Raw genomic sequence first — 20,371 nt, forward strand, 5'->3', positions numbered from 1 at the left:
ACAATGTCAAATAATGTTTTCAGCTGAGACTACAATGCAAAGTAAGCTAAAGCTAGATGTTCTTAGTCAGCCTTGCAGGGATTCTGAAAACAGACAAACAAAAAAGATCATAGGCTCAAGGTACAGAGAAGCAGAGCCAGATCTCAGTAATAGTTCTTTGGCCCAGGTTGCTTTCTGGACTACTCTTTCAATATAAATAAAACTGAAGCCAGTAATGATAATTTTGAGTAGAAACCTGCACAGTCAAGCTTTACTAATTCCATGCTTTACTTGTTTGCCTTATTTTCATTTCTTTTGTGAAAGCATACATCCATTTTTCAGTGATAGCCAACATAACATAAATAACTGATGATAAAGTCCCTTGTGCCAGAAGCTCTCAGAAATTAGAAAAGACAAGGCAAGCAAGCAGACGGGTTGATTTTTACACACTCATGTTGCAGAGACAATGCTCTGAAGAAAACAGATATATAGTCAACAGGAAGAGAGGAGCAGGGCTACGAGTGGTGCTGTTGGTGCTCTTCTGTTTTCAAAGCTCTCCATTGCTGCAACTCAAAAATTAGGTGAACCAAAAGGAAGGTGAGGTAATAAATAGATAATCAGCGACACAGGGCAGCATCTGTGTCTCAGAATGGCCATCAGCTTCTCCAAGAAAGCTGAAGTCAGTAGCAAAAACAGAGGGGAACATATAACTTACAGTTTATCTGACATGTTTTTTTTTTCTTTTTTTTTCCTGACTGATTCCTAAAGTTTTCTTTCACCAATCTCAATAGTCCCTTGGCTAAAAGAGTAAAAGTGGGGAAAATTAGACCATTCGTCTGGTTTTAAAGTCTGTATGAAAGTGTGAGGCTTCTTTCCTTCTTTTTATACAAGTAGGAACCATACAGGGAGAATTAACCAACCATTATGAATACAGTCTTGATTAATTATAACTAGTAGTGAGTGAGGCAATATAAAACTGTGAAAGGTTCGATCGGATTCTGGCAGCTGAATTTGAACTCTGGGGAAAAAGCTGTAGATTTCACAGGGTCACATTCACAATTACATCCTCATACAATTCTGACATGTTCACGAATTATTTATTCAGATAAGCAGCCACAGGCTGGTATAAGGACTTCAGGACCAAAATTAGTAAGTATTTTCCCTTTCTGAAAGAAAACATGCTTGTGGTGGAAGTCTCAGCAACAAGCACACAAGAGTTAACAGAAAAGGTTGCTGCTCTGAAATGTGAATGTCTGATTTGTTACATTGAAGGTTGACCTAAGATACCTGTCTTTACTAAATAATGATTGATTAGGAGGCAAGTGGTGGTATTTACGCACTTGAAAGTCAGACCCCTGAGTGCCTAGCCTTTCATAGGACTCAGCTGATGCTCTGTGTATCCAGCAGGATTGTCCAGAAGAAGAGGTCTCAGTTATATGTGGGAGGAGAGAAGGAGCAAGATACAATAGTGTTGTAGCACTTTAGGAAAAGCTTACGTTATATCCTAATTTTCCACTTTCAATTCCTCCTCTTCACCGCTGGCTTTATTACATTTGGTACATATCCATGAGAGTATATCTATTCTATTGATCATTTTGAGAACCTGTTAGCTCAGGAGAATTATTATTAATATTGCTATTACTGTTATATGATAGCCGTTGTACAGACATCCTGCAAATGACAGTCTTTGCCCCATAACCCGGTGATCTCAGGCCAAAGCTCCTCTGAGCAGCATTCGCACAGTGCCCTGGCAGCTAACAGGAGCGTACAGTATGGTGCAGATCAGCCCTCACTGCAGTGCCAAATTACTGTTGTCAGTCCTTCAGACTCAGCTGGTTGTTTGCTTTTGCTAATCTCTTTGTTTCCTAATAAGAAAAAAAAAATCCAGTTAATATTGAAATTGCATGTGCTCTTTCATAGTTAGGCAAGCACAATTTAATGAAAAAATCCCTATGCTTCTGCAGTATATACGAAGCATAAGTCATGTTATCCTTTATTATTTCGGGCAGAATAAATAAGCAGGTGTTGAAACTTCACTACAAGATTATTAGTGTTTTTCATTATTCCTTTCTTCTGGAACCAGGAACACTTTATATTAAATGGAAATGACTACAAATCCCACGCATTTTCCGGCAGTTGTTTTTTCTTCAAGCCTGCATTAAAAGCCCTGTTTTCACCAATGCATACCTAATTTTATATTTTTTTAAAGCCAGGAAATGTTGATTTTTAAGGGCTACAAGAGAAAATAAAACATTATAGACCAACTCCACAAGCTGCTCAAATGTTTGTTAAATAAAATAAATAGCACAATTATTTCTGATTTAAACTGAATAGTTTAACACTGCTTCAACACGGCACTTAAACATTGGCCTGACTTCATCCCGTCACACCTTTTAGTTGAATGTGTGTTTACATGTTCTGCTGAACTGAGGCCTCTGTCAGCATCTTTTTTATCGATTGCACATATGAATTATTATCTGTTTTATGAATATGAGTTTATTCTGATTATTACTCTGGGATATTTCCTCCCTCTGCACATGCATTTGCAGTATGTACTGCAGATCATTTCTTTCATTAATTGATACTTGCAGTGTGCACTACAGAGACCTTTTTGGTTAATAGATAAGAGAAAGAATAAGTTGTAAAAATGATCATCAACTGTATAATTTTTTGTGGGACATAGTCAGGGATCTACAGGGTCTTTGGGAAGCTGCAACAAGCAGGTGCCCAGAGGAATGGATGGGGAGGCACATAATGTAGTCAGTCATACTATGGAAACAAATAATGCAATGTTGGTCCATCTTCCCATAAAAGGGTCTTTCTCTCCTCTTTCAGATCCTCTCTCTAGCCCCACTTTATTTTGCTTTTCACTTAACCTCTTCTCTGTGCAGTCTGTGTCTTGTCTCCTGCATAACAGTAATTTCCATTTAAAAATTAACACAATGTGGGATAATTCGTGCAGTGCTTTATAACCTGCATTCTTTATTGATTTATTATTGTTCTTTCTGCCAATTTGTTTGACGTGGTGGCCTTTTCTTGTTTATCTGCAGGTTGTTAGATGTTTGGACTGACCGGTATTCTTTTGAACTCCACAAAGTGCAGTGCACAGTTTTAATGTATTGTAAGAGCAGATTAATGTAGAAAGGCTTTTATGTTATTTAGATGAGTCAGTGTTATCTGCTTTCATAAAGGAAAAAAAATCTTCCATGAAGGCACTTTTTATAGGATGTTATTCTAGCTGAGATGTGAAACATTCCCAAAGGAAGAGAAGCAAAAGAGTTATCTATTGTGACAGTATTCCAATGGTGATTTCAAATAAGATATTCTTACAGTGGGTGATGAAAAACATAAACAAACAACTGCTTAAACAAAAGCTGAAGAGAGAAACTTGTCTTATTTCTGACTCAAAATGTAATACTGTTCTTGCATAGATATTTTCATGAGATTCATGAAAAGCAAGCACCTCTGCAAAATATGTTTTTCCTAATCTTATCAGAGATGTAATGCTTATTCCCAGTAACATAATCGCCAGTGCTGTAGGCTAAACTATCATCTACCTTTTTATCCAGACACAAAGCTTTCTAATATCAAATTCTGATAAGGTGACAATTCAGCTTGTTTTTATACCAGAAGCAAATTGTTCATGATTCATATCTTCATAAATTGGCTCAGGCATTCCAGGTCCACATGTATAATGTTGTGCTTTTGAAACAGACAGTTAGTTGTAAAAATGGTAACTGTTTTTCTCTGTATATTCTGCAGAGGAAGATCTGACAAACACTAAAACCACATCAGGTCATTCATTCAGCAGATGCATACAGCGCCTCACCAGAGCCAGGTTTTGCTCTCCGTGGTGCCTATTGTATGTAGAACATACAATACAGTTGATCTAGTAACACAAAGTGGATTTGGTAAATACATTAAAACACATGCATGGCTTGCCATGATTGGCATTTGTTGTTTTTGACAAAGTTGTGACACTTCCAGACGAAAGGAGGAAAAAAGTCGCCCTAGACATTTTGAGGGAGACATAATTTATGAATCATTGTGCTGCAGAAAGGAACGTAATGTAAATGGCACAGAATGACGGGCCTAAGCGGACTGTGCTTCAACATAATCCCTGGTCTGCCTTCAGAAGTCTCTGGTGATACGCATATGCCCCATCACTAGGTAGTACATATCTGAGAAGCTGAAATATATAGGCGTGACATCTTTACTCTCCATTTGCTACCTGCTATCCATTTCTTTCTGTGGTGCGTAGTGAGATGCCAAGCTTCTTAAACAGGGAAGGTGCAAGTTTCTAGAGCCCCAGCCAGTCCCCTCGTGTGAAACGTCCCTTGTGAAGGCCAGGATGCCAAAAAGCTGTGACGCTTCATTTACATGCACAGTGTCACTGAAGGTAGTAGGGCTGAATGGCTCCAATGAGCACTGCGAGTTGTCATGATGTAAATACAAAAATTTTCAGGATTCCAGTTTCTAGTCTGTGTTGGCCCCCTTCTGCCTTTGACCATACATGACATACAGTGTGGTAGGTTGTCATTCAAGTACAATTACAGAATTCATTGCGGAGAATTGTGGCTGTTGCTTTCAATATTATGTGTCAAAAGGTTCTTCTTTGTTATACAGTGAAGCCCTCTACCATAAATATTTCCACTCCTTTTCTCTGAAAATTCTTATATTTCACTTATTCTCATTTGCAGGACAGAAAAGCTGTTCTGGCCCTTACCCTATTCCAGCCCCGTGTTCAGCCCCAAGAGCATCTAGTGTCAATGTGATTTTTCAGGGGAAGGAGCGTTACGGACAGAACAAGTATAAATCAGCACTCCCCCCGTAGCCCCCCGGGTGCCAGCTGAACATCATCGGCCGCATTCCTCTGGTTTGCAGCATCATTACCTAACATTTTCACAAAATGTAGACAGCTTTTTGGTACATTTGAGGAGGCAGGCAACAGAGCATGTCCCAATTCTTACACTATTTATGGAAGTAAGAGAGAAAGTATTATACAATCTGCCACGTAGGAAATTGTTCCCTCTAATGCACCGTCAAGTGCATAGTTTAGAAAGAGGAGAACCCTTCCTTCCCCCGGTAGCGCATACAGCCTCGGAGATATTCGCAGCTTGGCTTCCTCTTCTGATCAGCTTATGCCCTGCACGGTGCCGTAGTTGGTATTCCTTATCATTCCCTTAACATACTTATTCTGAACTGATCATGGATTTACATTTTTGTGTAGGCAGTAGCAACACCTGATAGAGCCAATGACGTTATGTGCTCTGCAGGCACGTGGCGTGAGGCAGCTCCTGTCCACAGGAGCTGAGACTCACGAGAGACAATAAAATGGATAAAAGAAAGTATTTCCGTGGGCGTGTTGAAACCAGTCAGCAATTAGATGTGCGTAGGCTAATTCCCTCGCTCACCGGCTGCGCTGAAGTCAGTAGGACCCCGCGCAAAGGCAGCGTGGGGCCTCGCTTCATAGCCCATGTGAATGATCCGGCTTCCAAACTTAAGCCAGCGGCAGAGCTAAGAACTCAACCTGCGCCTGAGCTGCTATTCGGTGATTTACAAGATCATCTGTCTACTCCGTGGCTGTAAACTTAATAAATATTGCTTGAAATTTAGCTGCAAAATGTGAATATTCATCCCTTTGTGTTATTCACATATACTGTGAATATATATATATCATTGCCAGCATCAGCAAAATATGTTTTGAAAGACAGCCCTGTAAGGTACTTCACTGAAATCTGGATCAAAAATCACCGGAATAATTACCATGAAATGTCCACTTATGCTAGGGGTTACTTTTGGTTACAATCACTTTGCATATTTATTAAAAAAATAATGATTTTTTCTGAGGCCTCTCTAGAGTAGTAGGACTTTTATTTCTTGTGGAGTCAGGAATGCTAAAATAAAGTTGAAGCTGTTCTGGCTGGATTTCAGTTGGACTTAAGCATATGGTTAAGCACAGCTGAATGCTTTCTGAAATCAGGGCTTCAGAAGTGAGCATTGTGTGCAGCTCTAATAACAGATTTTTCTTCTGAGATTGCAGTTAAGCTATAAACTAATGCCATAGAATAACTGTGTCAGTTTAGAACATTTATTGTTTTGCATTTTTTGTTCTGTCATAATTATGCTGAACATGGCATCTTTTCTTTCTTTCATTTCTCTTCCAGCTTAGTACTGTGGCATGAACAGAATAGTCTGTATATCAAAAATGGTGTGTCATGTGATAGATTTTCATGCATGAATTTCAAATATTATGAAAACTGGCAATCTGTGATACTTCTGTTTATCTAGTATCTCCATTTTCTACTACTATCAACTTTGTAAACTTGTTACAGTGTATTTTTATTTATTGTTAGCATCAAAACTCTCATAACAGTATAGATGAACACAGAATTGGCATTTAGCTTTTAGCTTTTTCATGCTATGTCTTCTGGAGAATGACCTTCTAGTGTTTCAGCTAATGCTTAATCCTTTTATAGTTTCATTTAAATTTTAGTGTGTAAGCCTTGTCTTTTTATTTTTTAAGAGAAACAAGAAAATCATTCTGGGCATAGTTATGAATTTAAAGCAAAAGGTGCTTAAGGGATGTACCATAATTCTTTTAATTTGAATGAGTGGAAAAAAATCAAAATTACAATTATTATCTATCATTAAGTAAAGCCCACTGAATGCAGCTTAAGTGCCTATTATCCTTGTCAGTTTTTAGATGGCTTTTCACCTGTTGTGTAGTGTATCGGGTGGAGAGGCCTTTTTGAACAGATGATTATGCATACCATTAAAATGTCATTATTTTTGTCTTCCTGTTGAAAATATTGTTTTATTTCAGGAGCTGATAAATAGATTACAGTTGTTCATTTTAATTGTGATCTTATGTTTCTATACGTTTATGCTATTGTATAAAGCTGCCTTCACCAATTTAAGGACACTCAGAGTTCAAATTTGGCTCAGAATTTAAACTGGGAAAGAAAATGTCTCTTAGATATTTCTCCATAACCATCATTTTTAGATCCGTAAGTTGAGATGGTTTCATACATTTTTAAAAATTCCAGGTAGGATAGTTGTTTTCAAAAGGAAGTATTTTCCAATCATTTCTGCAAGCCTAACTTAGCATTATGAAAACCATACAACCAATTTGACTATGAATGCAAAAGCCATTGATCATATGCACTTTCACTGTCCAAGCTACAGAAGATGGAAAAATCAAACAAGAACAGTGAAAGACGTATTTCACTTTTTAGGTTGTTTTGAAAGTGTGATTCCTTGTAATTGGCATAAATAAGAAAACATTAAAAAAATAAAGAACAGTTACAAATCTTGCCATATTTTCTTCAAGTTCTCCTTTGAGGCAGACGGGGTAGAGCGTTGTCTTACATAGACTTTCACACAAGCTTCCTCCCTCTGTCCTGATTTCATAGTGCTAAGACAAATAGGCCTATGGCATGTTTCTCTATGAAGGGCGTTAAATAAAGTTTTCTTCACGTAAGATTTTCTTCAACACAGGTAGAACAAAATGCTATAGTCTTAGCACTGCTGGAGTGTAAGCACGGCCGTAACATAAGCAAAGGCTGACACAGCTCCACGTGGTTCCTCGCATAATGGCCACCTGCAGATGCTCGGAGAAAGAGAAGCAGAAACAGGGCAGATCCCTTTTGCCTGGGGTGCCCTCCTGGCCATCTCTGGTTTAGCACTTCCTCGACCACAGGCGGATCTGAGATCACTTTGCTCAGTAACCTTTGACAGACTATTCACTATTTATTGTCTAATCCCCTTTGAATCCGTGTTTCTGGAGGGCCAGGCAGGTGCCAGTATAAAACCTATGGACTTGGGATAAGAGAACCATCATTTGGACAGCTGGTACGCAAAGGGCAAGGATATCTGCTATAAGGTCTGGAGCAGATATATGACAGAAAGCAGTGGCAAGGTGCTGTCTGTGCTCCCACTGTGCCTGTTGCTCTGAAGGAGAATAGCCATACCATTTCACACCTATAACGTGTCCTCCTTTCTGGTACACACTGGCCAAGGAGGCTTTTGCTTATTGGTAGTACTTACTGCCTTACCCACTGCTAACTGGATACCAACCTCTTCCTCTTCCCCATGTGTGATTTGTCCTTCCTATATTGATACTGCTTGGAATACCTTGCAGGGCAGGCGAGAGGCCACCACCAAGCCTGAGAGAGCAACTTCATACGGTCACTAAAAGGCGTTGGCAGATGCATGTATAGCAAGAAAGCCCTTGATGAGAGCAAAAATATATTCTTGCCAAAATGCACTTACCAGTCACAAGACAAAAGAAGGGTAGCTGAAAATAACTTGCAAAAGACTGAGGATATTTGATTGTATAGGTTTTGGAGTGGTATTTTCATTGAGTTTTACATCATTTTCTGTTACATGGAGTTTTATTAAGTTCTTGCAAGAACATTATTGAGAAGCCTTATTAAAGTCACAGAGCATTTACCATAGCTTTATTAACATTCTAAAAATGTGTGTTTTTTTAATTAAGATATGGACTACTTGAGGGAGTAACTGAATTGTTCCCTAATGAATCTATTGCATTAATTTCCTTCAAAAAGCACATCTGAGCATAACTTAAGTTCCTTCTGCAATTAATTTATGTAATTTATTCTAGTAAGCACTGCAGTTTTTCCCCATAATTGTTCATTGAATTGACAGGTTTAATTTCATGTAACATGAGAGCTTCCAATAACTGAGTTTGCAGTACTTTATAAAAGCTGATATTACATGTTGTGCTATTGAATTTTGGCAAGAAGAAGGCAGTAAAATATTCCTGTAAAATAGAGATGTCCAAGTGACAGATATTGAAGCCAACATTTAAAAAATGGCTTTCCAAAGTTAGGTCTTAAATCCATATTTAATCGGGTAGGTAGGTGGTCAGATTTTTACAAGTGCAGGATATCCATTGGCTTCAGCACATAAGATTCAGCAGAGTACTTAATCATGTGTATGGCTTTTAGCTTATGTGTGAGCAAAGGAAAAAGAACCACTCACACAATGTGCTTAAGGAGCCACATAGGCTTTATGCACCTTGCAAGCCAAAAAGCAATTTCAAAAATAGATTTCAAGACTTGAGGCCAAAAAACTTTCCAGCCACATTGCTGGCTCTTAGCCTAAGCTATACCTGGAGTTAAAATCTCTGCCCTGTGCTGAAGATGGACCAAATACAGACTAGCTGCTGTTGGCCAGAGCTGTAGTATGCTGGCTCTGTGTAGCCTTAAGAGCTTAGTGCCCCGCGATGGACCATGCATCCATGGCGGTGCCATCATCCTCCATGAGCTCCAGAGATCGCAGGATGTGTCCCTGTGTCATAAAAATGGATGTTCAGTGCATCCCAACCGGGAGTGGGGCAGATCAGTCCTGAACTGCCGGATGTACGTATGCAATCACTGGGTGTTCAGCACTGCTAGAATTTGGACACCTATTTAAAAGCTTAAGTGGAGATTTAGGATTCTAAGTTTAGCTACTCTAAAAAACATTTTCTCTCAAATGTGTGATGTTTGTCATGATTGAAATAAACTACAAATTGCACCTTTGCCAGTCACAATACTAGCTTCAGTGGTTTCTTTGGCAGCAGTTCAGCTGCTCCCCTCCTCCCATCGCAGAAACCACATCCATACCATCTTTCTCAGTGCTCGATACTGGTGACTGCCCCAGAGTTCTTGCACGCTGCTTTGTTTTTAGTCTTCATGTGCCAATCAGATTGTAAATGACATTTATAGAAATGTGGAGCTGACCTTCTCTGTTCTGTGGCTTTTCAAATAGTTCCTTTGATTTATTCTGAGGTTTCACAATTCAGCTGGAGCCTTACAATAACCCTGCACGTGAACCTCAGGTTTCAAGCAGGTTCAAAGTAGCTGTTGCTAATAATCAAGGGAGAAAAACATTCTGTTTTGATTTTTAACATCATATCCATCCTCCCTCCCTTTTCTAATATTTTTTCCTATATGCTGCTATTCTTTGCTTTCCTCATCCCCTCTGTTTTCTTTCTGCCTGCTGGCATTTGCAGTCTGTTATCCAGTTGTCTGCGGACTGGCGAAAGGACTGCTTAAGCCCAGGACCAGGAAGTCCTGAATTGCCATTGTGGCTGTGACACTGACCTCTTTCACGCCCTTGAGGAGTTTGAGCTTCTTTTCTTCTGGTGTGTAAATCACGTACCTCTCTCCAAGGGGAGTTGTGAGAACCAACGAGCTAAACGTTGGCTGCTGATTTCGCAGCAGCATGGAGAAAATTGAATTCTGCCATCCCGGATGTGATGAAAGGCCAAGGCCTGCTGGGGGCAAGGGAGTGTCATGGGAAGGGGGCAGTGAAGAGGGAATGAGAAAAGGGGTTGATTTGGGACAACTTGGAGCCCTGGAGGTCAGCTCTGGTTGCTAGCAGGGAATGGGGCAGTTGTGGACTGGGGCTGTGGGGGGAGATGGGCTCCCCCTCTTCCTCTCCCCCCCCCCCAGCTGCCCTCGCCTGTCCCTTCCCGTGGCTGGTGCCAGTGCACCCTGGCCTCCACACTGCTTTTCCAGGACCTAGGACTTCCTTATAACTTTTATCTTTTTTTCCCCAACTGCCTGTTTGCTTGGGATTTTAAGTTCACCTTTGAATTCTAAATACCGTTTTGAAAGATCTCTCAGCTTCTCCCCCCTTTTTTTGCCTTTCTTGCCCTCTAATGCAATTTGTGGTGTCCAAATCAATTGCTAATGCAAGAAAAGCAAGCCCTGTTTCGAACCCAGCCCTTTGTAGTGTTGACTCGGTCATCACCACTGGGGATTGCCCAGAGCCCTGTGGGTGGTCAGGCCTTCCGTTTGCTCCTCACCAAAAGCTGGGACAGCACGGTGCCCTGCTGTGCCCCGTTGGCACGGTGCGCAGTTTCGTTAGAGATGCCGAGGGCAGGATGGGCGCAATTGGGCCTCTCCATCCCTCACAGTGGAGATGTGAAGGGTGCTGCTGGGACGCTATCGCAGACATGGCCGTGTCTCCTGTGGGCACTCTCTTCTTGAGGCCTGCTGAACAGCTTCTTTTAATTCTCCAAATCAGAATATAGTGAATTCTGATTTTTCTCATTCTGCTTGTATCACAATTGTATTATTACAATAAGACTATTATAAGACCATAGTCTTACATTCTCGCCCTGTCCTACCTTGTCCAGCAGTGTCATGTTTGGTTACCCACCTTCTCTTTTTGACCAAATACAGAGCTGGATTTAATATGAGTCAGATTTAAGAATGAAGATTGAAATGCATGACAGAATCCATCAGGAAGAAAAATGACGGGAGATATCATATAAAAGCTATCCCAGTTTTGGTTGTTACACTTTTTTTTCTCTTGCAAAAAGCAACCATGATCTGTGTACCCATATGCACTCAGTCCTACCTTTTTCCTAACAACCTTGCATGTAAGAATATATCAAAACTATTATAAAACATATAGATGTAGTATTACATATACATGGTTTTAGATTTATCTGCTAGAAAAAGAATGCCCCCATTATTACACTATCATCTAAAATATATAAATAGAAGGTTTTCATTAGTTTAAAATCATAGCGCTGTGTTTAGAGTTCTGACCCTCAAGGCACCCTATATCTCTGTTCTTTCTCTCTTTCACTGACAAGCAATTAACTCTGCATATCTACAAAATAGCTTGCATAATGGAATCCTGATGCTGGATTTTATCTTCAAAATACTGGTTTTCTGTTTCAGCCCATCCTTTAGTATGTGCTCCTAAAACAGCTTAGCTGCTCTGCCAGCTCAGTTCCATGCTTTGCAGGGTTTATGTTGGTTTGTTTTTGTAAATGGGCTATAGAGAGAGCCTAAGTTACTACCAGTGACAGCGTCACAGTATAAACCAGAGCAAAGCTGTAAACTTTCACCTTTCCTAAATGCTCAACTTTGTATCATAACCTTTTTATGACATGTCTGAGAAGTAACAAAGACCTTCACAAAGTCTTAGTAATTATAATACTACTTTAGAGAAAGAAAGAGGTTTTTTATAACACCTGGACCATATATCAAAAGAGACAAAGCACAGTAAAAGGTTTTCAGAAACAGTTCTGAAGTTCTGATTTTTTGCATTCAAGCAGGGAAAAATCATGTTGCACTATATAATTACAGATCTCATGGGTTCACAGTGTGCATTTGTCTGTGTCCATTTCCTAAAGAATGTTCCTTCTAATTTCAGAAATCTTTAGAGAAACCATGCAATTTGGTTTCTAGAATCACCATAGATTGTAGAAGAGCAACTCCATTTTCCTTTTTCAGGCTTTATGTGAAAATGGATTCCTTCTGGTCCTAAATGTTATGCTAATGTATAGCTTATGAGGAGATGTGCTATCTCTGATCAAAAAGTTCAAAAGTAGGTCAAAAATGGGGGCCAGTGGCCTCATCCTGTTAGTTGCTGAATGCAGGTCATGAAGGTTCGACTCTCCTCAAATTCAGTGCAAGTGGATGGAAACAGAACAGAAGCAATATTGGTGAGATCGGGCCTCCACTTACTGCAGAAGCTGATTGTTTTCCTCTTAGGATGTTCATCAAAATCTTGGACACGTGGTTTAAAATCTTTAAGCCCACAGAGATTAATGGTGATTTTCTGTTCTCCACAACTGGGCTTCTTTAACACTGTCAGGAAAGCAGTGTCCAAAATTTCAGTTTGGTAGACACTCATTTAAATGCCTTTCCCCATATGTAATAGAGTTTGAGACTCAGAGGAAGTCATTCAGTGTGCACACCTAATGACATTTAACTTTTAGTGAAAAATCAGTAACAGGAAAAGTTGTTTTAATTAACACATGAGCTGTGCAGCAGCTAATGTATTCCACCTCTTCATTGTTGCAAAAGGAACATATTTCTTAGTAACACTAAGCAGCAGAGCAGAGGGGTTCTGTTCTGCTCTCCATATGCTCACACAGCCCCATTCACTGCGAAGGTGGAGCGGGAGGGGATTTGTCGATGCATGCCACTCACACAACACAGCCCTTCTTGTTCTCCAGTCCCGAGAGAAACCAGGGCAAAGCTGCTCCCCTCCTCAGACCTGCTGCAGTGTTACAGGTAGGGAGCAGCCTTTGGAGGACCTGGGGTTTTCCTAACTAATTTCAGCAATAAAGGATTGAAAAGGAAACCTTTTTGTTTAACATACATTTAAAAATGAAGAACTGGAATGAAGAACTGGATGTCAGACTGCCAGACAGAAAAAGAGAGCCATGACTTCCCCAGACGTGATTTTTCTTGATCAGAAGTCCCAAAGAAGCCACTTTTCTGATGGGCCATGGAAAGCACACCTCTTTTCCTTGCTGTGGGAGCCAGTAGACGGAGGAATGGTGCAAGACAAATGTTGGAGGTTGCCATCATAGAGGCTCTGCAATTCGGCTCCTGAGCAACGTACCAGCTTTGGGCAGCCGAAGAATATGCATGTTCATTTTTGGCCATTCCTCCTTGTCCAGTGCTTTATCATACGCCACCAGCCAGCACATTGTTTTCCTGAAGGAGCACTGAGGGTTGGCCCAGGTGCCTCAGCACCCGACTCTGCTACCGTGGAGCCCACCCTGACCCTGCGACCACTCTGTGCGTACCTGCTGCAGTCCCGGCTATGAATCTCTCCACTCACCTTGGACCACAATTCACATGATGTTTCTCTGCCTTGTCTTTTATTTGTATAGTGCTCTGCAATAATCCAACCATGCTGATGAAAAATATATCCTGGAGCTTTCGATGTCTATAATTCTGCATAGAGTAGTAAAAGCTTAGTTGGGCCAACTGAGCTGTAGGGTTGTTTTAATGGAGACTGTGAGAATGTAGAGACAAAAATTGATAGTGTCAGAAGGTCATATTTCTACCGTTCAGAAAATCAGCAGGAAAGATGGCTTTCAGAACTCTGTGCCTGTGATCCATTTCAGTCCTATTAGAGTCACTTTTAAGACGGACCATATTGTGTGCAAGGCCAGTTTGCCCTGGTTCAGAATCTATACCCAGCTATGCACTTATTCTGTGAATTTCTGCATATAGAAGGAAGGATCTACAGTGGAGAAGGTCAAATGGAGAAAAATATTTTTACTAAATGTTTCTGAATCAACCTGATTCAACAAATATAGCAGATACTTGCATCAGCAAGTTTTCTATTTAACTTCATAGGCACAAAAATTAGAATGTAAAAAAAAATTGCATTATAAACCTTTCTTGATTACAAATTTTATAGGTGCCTGGTTTTGGCATGGTTTGACAGAGTATGAGTTTTTAAGCTGAGAAGAAGGATTCTGATTATGTAATGGTGCCTTACCCCTTTTAGAATCAAAGGTGCATTATAAACATAAATGTTTTCCCCTGATTTTTAGACAATGAGAATATAGACCAATTCATACTAAAGAAATTCTAAGTATTCCTAAAATGAGGCCTTTTTAAATGTCTGTGTTTAAAAACGAATGGAGGTTAAAGCCAAGGAATTTTTTTTTACTTAGTTTCCTCTGAAAATCAGGCTCTTGTATAGAAAAACTGACTTTGCTGATTGACTTTTAAATCCATTGTCTAATTTCAGTCATATTCGTTGGGGAAAAAAGGGTCTCAAAGATATTAAATTTCTGTAGGACTTGTTGAAGGCATGCAGAAAGGCAAGAGACACCTCCTTTTCTGGTCGGTGAGGAAGACTGCACTGAGTGTTTTCAGTGTGGTAGACCTCAGAGACTTCACCAGAGGGAATGGCTTCACAGAAAGCCTCCAGTCCCAGGAGCAGCTTCAGCTGGTGCTCGCTCAAAGCCCTCCACCATGGGACACAAAGCTATAGGATAGCACATCGGCTACTCCAGTCTTGTCAGGGCTGCTTGTTAAACCCTGAGGGTGACGAGCTGTGGACCATTGTGGAAGGCAAACAATGGATTGCACGTCTCTCATTTTGGTTCGGGCTATTGTGTTAACGAGTAAGTAATTGGATGAAATGATGCAGCCTATTAAATAGATCGTGAGGATAAATGATTTCATAACCTCTTCTAACCTGTGAGTGTGGTAACACAAACTGGAAAGCAAAGCTCAGGAGCAGCATTTCCCTGGAAATGCAGTTGTGTAGTGAGCAGAGTTACAGAGGTTGCGCTTAGCCAAGAAATTGCTCAAGAGCAGGTTGGCCTCGTGGCAAAAGCAAAGCAGGATGTGCCCAGCCAGACGAGGCAAAGGACGCCCCAGGGTGTCTAGACACAAAACAAGAATGTGTCCACGGGGAACTGGCTGTTCAGTTCCAGAAGTGGGAAGTGACAAGCTGGTTTGAAGCTTTTTGGTAAAAGGGGTCTTGTTAAAATAAGGAAAGAGAGAGGTAGAGAGAGAGAGGGGGAAGTGATGCCAGGAGGAGAATTAAAAAAATTTTCTTTTAATGAGAAAAATAACTGCAAAGCAAAAGACTTTTAAATGATCCAGAAACAAACAATTAAAAAGAAAAAAGTACCCAAACCAAAGCAAACAATGTGATTTTTACCTTGCCTGAACTTGTTCAACATAGGAGACATGCATTCACTAGCAAAACTAAACATTCCCAATGTGCTTGACCAAAAGCAATGGCTTTGTCTGATAAAGGACTGAAGAAAGCACAAAGAAGATATAACTTTTTATGTTAGCTAGAAGCTGCTTATCTATTAAAAGGTGCTTATCTATTAAAAGCACCTTGACAATGTAAGATCTTCTCTGAATATTTTGCCTGTGTTAGGATAAACATAAACCATGATTTGTTAGCTCGGACTTTATTTATAGACCTCATCTATCTAGGAGGTGTTCAGTTTCACTTTTTTTCAGCTGTTGGACTCCATTCCCTTGTGCATAAACCAGCACAAGATCGCTTGCAGGAGTGATCTCACTAATTTCAAGAGCACTGCTAATATAACTACATTTATGGAGTGGGGTAATGAGCTGCAGGAGTGGGTTTTTGTGTCCAGTACTTTTATCGACAACATTCAAGTTCCTCTGCCAAATGAAAAACTAGACTTTGGTTAGTCAGAGTATCAGTGCATGCAGATCTTGCACATACTTAACAACAAAAATACTTCTTTTAATTGTTCTGCATTCTTTTTTTTGAAAAAAAAAGATTAATTTCAAGAGCCCTATCCAAAAATATACATGAGAGCATCTGCCTTAGAATTAGAACAGGGCAGTCATTGGCCTGGTTCATGCTCACTCTGTTGCTTTGTGGGACATAGTTGCATAAATCCTCCATTCCTTGGTTTGATGTCACTCTGAAGAAGTACAGTCATTTTTTTGTTCTGTTGCACCAGCTGGGGATCTGACTTGTAGTCTTTTGACAAGTAGTATTCAGTCAAATGAAAGCTCAATGTCTAATCACAGTCTTGAAGGAATAGTTTCAGACCTACAGAAATGAATATATATATATATATATATATTTGCTGTACAGAATGCAAAGATATGAAAGACAATGATCCAGGTCAGCTTACTGTGAGGACCACCCTGTAAATCTTGAAAATACTGCCTTTTTTGTTGTTTCTTTAGTGCATAGAGACTCTGGCCTCCATCAGCTGTAGAGCAAAGTAAGTTCAGAGTCATTCCCCCCTTCCCTACCCTCCCCAGAAAAACCCTTCTCAAGGACAGCCTTTGATTTCTGTTTTCCATTTCAGGCTCAGTTCCTGCAGCCTAACACATGCCAGTAGGTGCTGGTACCTGGTATCTGTTGGTAGGTTTCTGCATCTGTGCAAACATAAAAATTTGCTGGTGCAGAACCTATTGCAAGACTGGGGGTGAACACACAAAACATTAATCTGGCACTGACCCCAAGAGAAGCTATTTGAGAGGATCAGGAGTGTGTGTGTGTGTGTGGGTGGGTGGCAGGAAGAGGTTATTTTGTGCTGTATCTTCTACTACAGCGACTAGGAGTCAAGAGAGAAGAACGGCAGGCAGAGACGTCAAAAGACATAGAGTATGTTAGCAGGTCATTATAAATACCCAATAATTCTCTAACTTGGACAATTCTCAAATGTAGCAAAATCAATAGCGAAAGTATTGTTTCTTCTCATCTGTGCAATGTAGGTCCTGTGTTGAGATGGATGGAGTCAAGGATAAGAATTTCTCTTTGACAAAGCACTGGCTCCTTTCCAGGTGGGGCTCTCTCTTCAAGGCCTGCTAGCATGTGAATTCGGCTGTTTGCTGCAGAGAACAAAGCACACCGTGCACCTCTGAAAGTGCTGTATGCTCTACGTTACAAGTGTGACAGAGGTGTTGTTCACTTTGTTTGCCATCTAGGACTTACAGCTTCTTGTTTAGCTACAGAGACTTGTGCCATGCCGAGGACATGCTGTATAATAAGCAACTGAGTTTCTAGAATCTAACAAGATTAAACTAATTTAAAATTTCCTCCTAGTTATCCTTTTCCTACTGCTTCTTATTAAAACACTTGAAAGTTTTTCACTCACTCAGCTCCATGTTTCTTTGTTACTTTAGGCTGTGATTCGTCTCTGAACCTGGCACCTCAGAAAGCCACAGATGCAGTGGACGATATCTTTGAGTCCCTCAGGGATATTGCGAAAGCTCGAATGCACATGAAACAGTTTAACTCCATCCATAGTCCAGGCAGCAACACCCACCAGGCAAGTGGATCTTTTGTTTTCCCTTGTTTATGTTATTTCTCCAGGATGCTGTCAAAATTACACCTCCACCAATAAGGCTAATTTTGCTTATGTACTAATCCTAGATGTGTTCTGCCCGTGTGGAATGTATTTGAGTATATACTTTATAACTGACCTAATCATCAAGAACTTCCTGAAGTCCTTAAGCCAAACACAGGCATATCCCTGTCAAAGTTAATAAAGAATTTGTCTGATGAAGAAATCTGGGATTTGCTCTGCAGCACTGTGATATGATATAAATATCTGCGAAAGGCAGGACTAGGTCAAGACTGTACCGGGCTAAGATCCCTTATGACATATGAAAACAGCATGCCTGCATCCAGACAGCAGCTATATTTCTCTATTTTCTCTCCCTTCTCCATAACTATGAGAGGTCGTCCCATTTTTAAATAGGAGAAAAATGCAGCTTTTGTCTGTAAAAATTTAACACATGAACTACTATATTAGTACAGGACATTAGGACTAAATTTACTGTGTTTTTCTCTCTTTCTCCTCTCCCCGCAAGTGTTTAACTTTTTCAGTTAAGAATAGAGAGTTTTCCAAAGGAAAACAAATACTGTGATTTAGAGAGAGACTGTAAAAATTGATTTCAGCCTTGAGCCAGAAAAATAATCCTTCCAAGCTCTTTAATATGCTATGGATCAGCAAAAGGATATAGTTCAAATTAAGCAATGCTTGTAACAACAGGAGTCAGAAGTGTTGCAAATGGCACTGGAAAGCTAAGGTGAGGAAAACCTGTTATTGAAGTCTCTTGGCATTTATGACTAGTCTGATGTCTAAAATGGGGAAAATTGTAAAACATTTAATACAGTTCAGTGTGGGGGCAGTCAGATGATAAGAAAATACCCTCTAAAAGTTTCCTGGAAATGTATTAGCATCGTTGTGTTCTTTGGATGTAACTTGGATTTGTTTGCTTAGAGCAAAGTGCTGGAATGCAGCAAGGGAAGTATTAACACCTTGCAGCCCCCTAATCTGATTATATGATGGGTTTAATTATCTTGAATATGACCAACAGCTAAGGGCTGTTCAGGAGTTCTAGAGTAGCTGGAAAAAGCAGGCAGCATGCTTGTTTTCTACAGTACAGCTCTCTAATGTCTCTCTCTGGCAGATGTTAATGCATGGGCAGAGCATTGCATGCACGGAGTTAGCTCGTTTGAAGAAGTGCTGCCCTTCCCATGAGTGTACAGAGCCCTGCCCTGCCCAATGAATGGGCTCACCCTAGAGGTGCTTTTCCACTCCGTCTGTTAGGAGCTGGGAAGCCTTCATTTCTTGTTAAGAGAAAAAATGATTTCTATACTTAAGCAAGTGGGCAGAATTGAATGGCCTCTTAGAAAGGCTCTTCATAACAGTGGCATTTATATGTCTTACATAAAAAGAGCTAATGAATTTTTCCATCAGGTTGTCAAATCAGTTATTGTAGTGGCCATGCAAGAGGAGAATATTTGTTTTGTCTGATATTGTAACTACTGTTCTTTTCCTTTCATTCTTGATCTTAAGTATATCCACCTCTTTCCTCCCTCCCTCCCTCCCTTCCCCCCTCCTTCCTTCCTTCCTTCCTTCCTTCCTTCCTTCCTTTCTTCCTTTTTGAATTATCTATGATAGTTCATGTCTGAGGTATGTCTGATAACTTTGTAAGACATGGCTTTTTAACATCTGTTTTAAATGGAATTTGTGCCCTGCCAAAATTTAAATTTGATAATAGTTTTATTGTGTGAGTTAGAAATCACTGTAGCTCTTGAGAGTTGTATTTTTTACTTCCTGACAATTTAATAGATGAATTTCAAGTCATAAAAGATTTTGAAAATTTTTGAAAATACCATAGCTAAAAATGACAGGTGATTTTCATATCTATCTTTTAGTATCTGTGTAGTCAGATTAGGTCATTTTGAAGGGGACTGAGTTTTGGTGCATGGAAATTCAGACATGCAAATCATAGCACATTTTTAACATCTTGCCTTTAGAGTGAATAGTTATGACTGAAGTCAGATAATATTTATCCTTTAATTTCATGAAGTGAAGCTCTCTGTTTAGCTATAGTTTTGATCTTTGCTCCAAATATTTCATTTGTAACATCTTTCTGATCCTCTTCTGTAGTACTATGAAAATATTAAACAGATTTTTGTACACAGGACTTCATGCTTGTATGTACCTTTTCAAACAGTGGTTTACTGTGTGGCTAGATTTGACACAGATCTTGGCATGTTCTATTGAAAGATACTGCAGCCAATGTCTGTTGTAATTTGCTTTGTTGGCTCAATTAAAAATTATGCACATGTGTTGTGAGAAGGACTAGAAGAATTGTATGAATCTTTGTTGACAGAATTGTATTCAAAAAATGTAAGTTTTGTTTCTCACTGTAACCTGTTGGATGAAAAACATCTCTAATTACTGAGAGTACTTTAGAAAATTTTAGTTCCAAGTTATATAACTAAGTGGCTGGCTTTTTTTTTCCATCCATTTTTATGTTTATCATGCATGATCGTGCTTATAGATCTCCTCTCTGCAAACTGAATGACATAACACTTGATTTTCTTAAGAAATCTAGGGATGATGCATACCTGGACTAGTTCCAAAGGAAAAAAAAAGTGTACTAATTTGAAAGCTGCTAATTTTCTAAGACTGTTGCGCTTTCTGAAACTATGTGGTTCCACTGCAGTTTTGACAAATTTGTGAAAGCAGCAAAATGAAACCCCATCTACAAAACTGAGCAAGGCAAAATTTTCATTGAAGAGGATCTTTCCATGATTACCTAAAATTTTCATCTTAGAAATATTTTAAGGGTGGCAG

The 20,371-nt window shown here is 39.8% G+C and overlaps 1 protein-coding gene across 1 annotated transcript in view; it reads left to right on the forward strand.

Annotated features, from left to right (window-relative positions):
* SCFD2 (sec1 family domain containing 2) overlaps positions 1–20,371 on the forward strand; it is a 221,082-nt gene that overhangs the window by 184,044 nt on the left and 16,667 nt on the right. The window contains exon 6 of the mRNA XM_067298058.1: positions 17,400–17,545. Within this exon, the coding sequence (XP_067154159.1) occupies positions 17,400–17,545 (146 nt within the window). The remainder of the gene's footprint in view (positions 1–17,399; positions 17,546–20,371) is intronic.

This window comes from Apteryx mantelli, chromosome 5 (genome assembly GCF_036417845.1).
Source record: "Apteryx mantelli isolate bAptMan1 chromosome 5, bAptMan1.hap1, whole genome shotgun sequence".
Classification (NCBI taxonomy): domain Eukaryota; kingdom Metazoa; phylum Chordata; class Aves; order Apterygiformes; family Apterygidae; genus Apteryx; species Apteryx mantelli.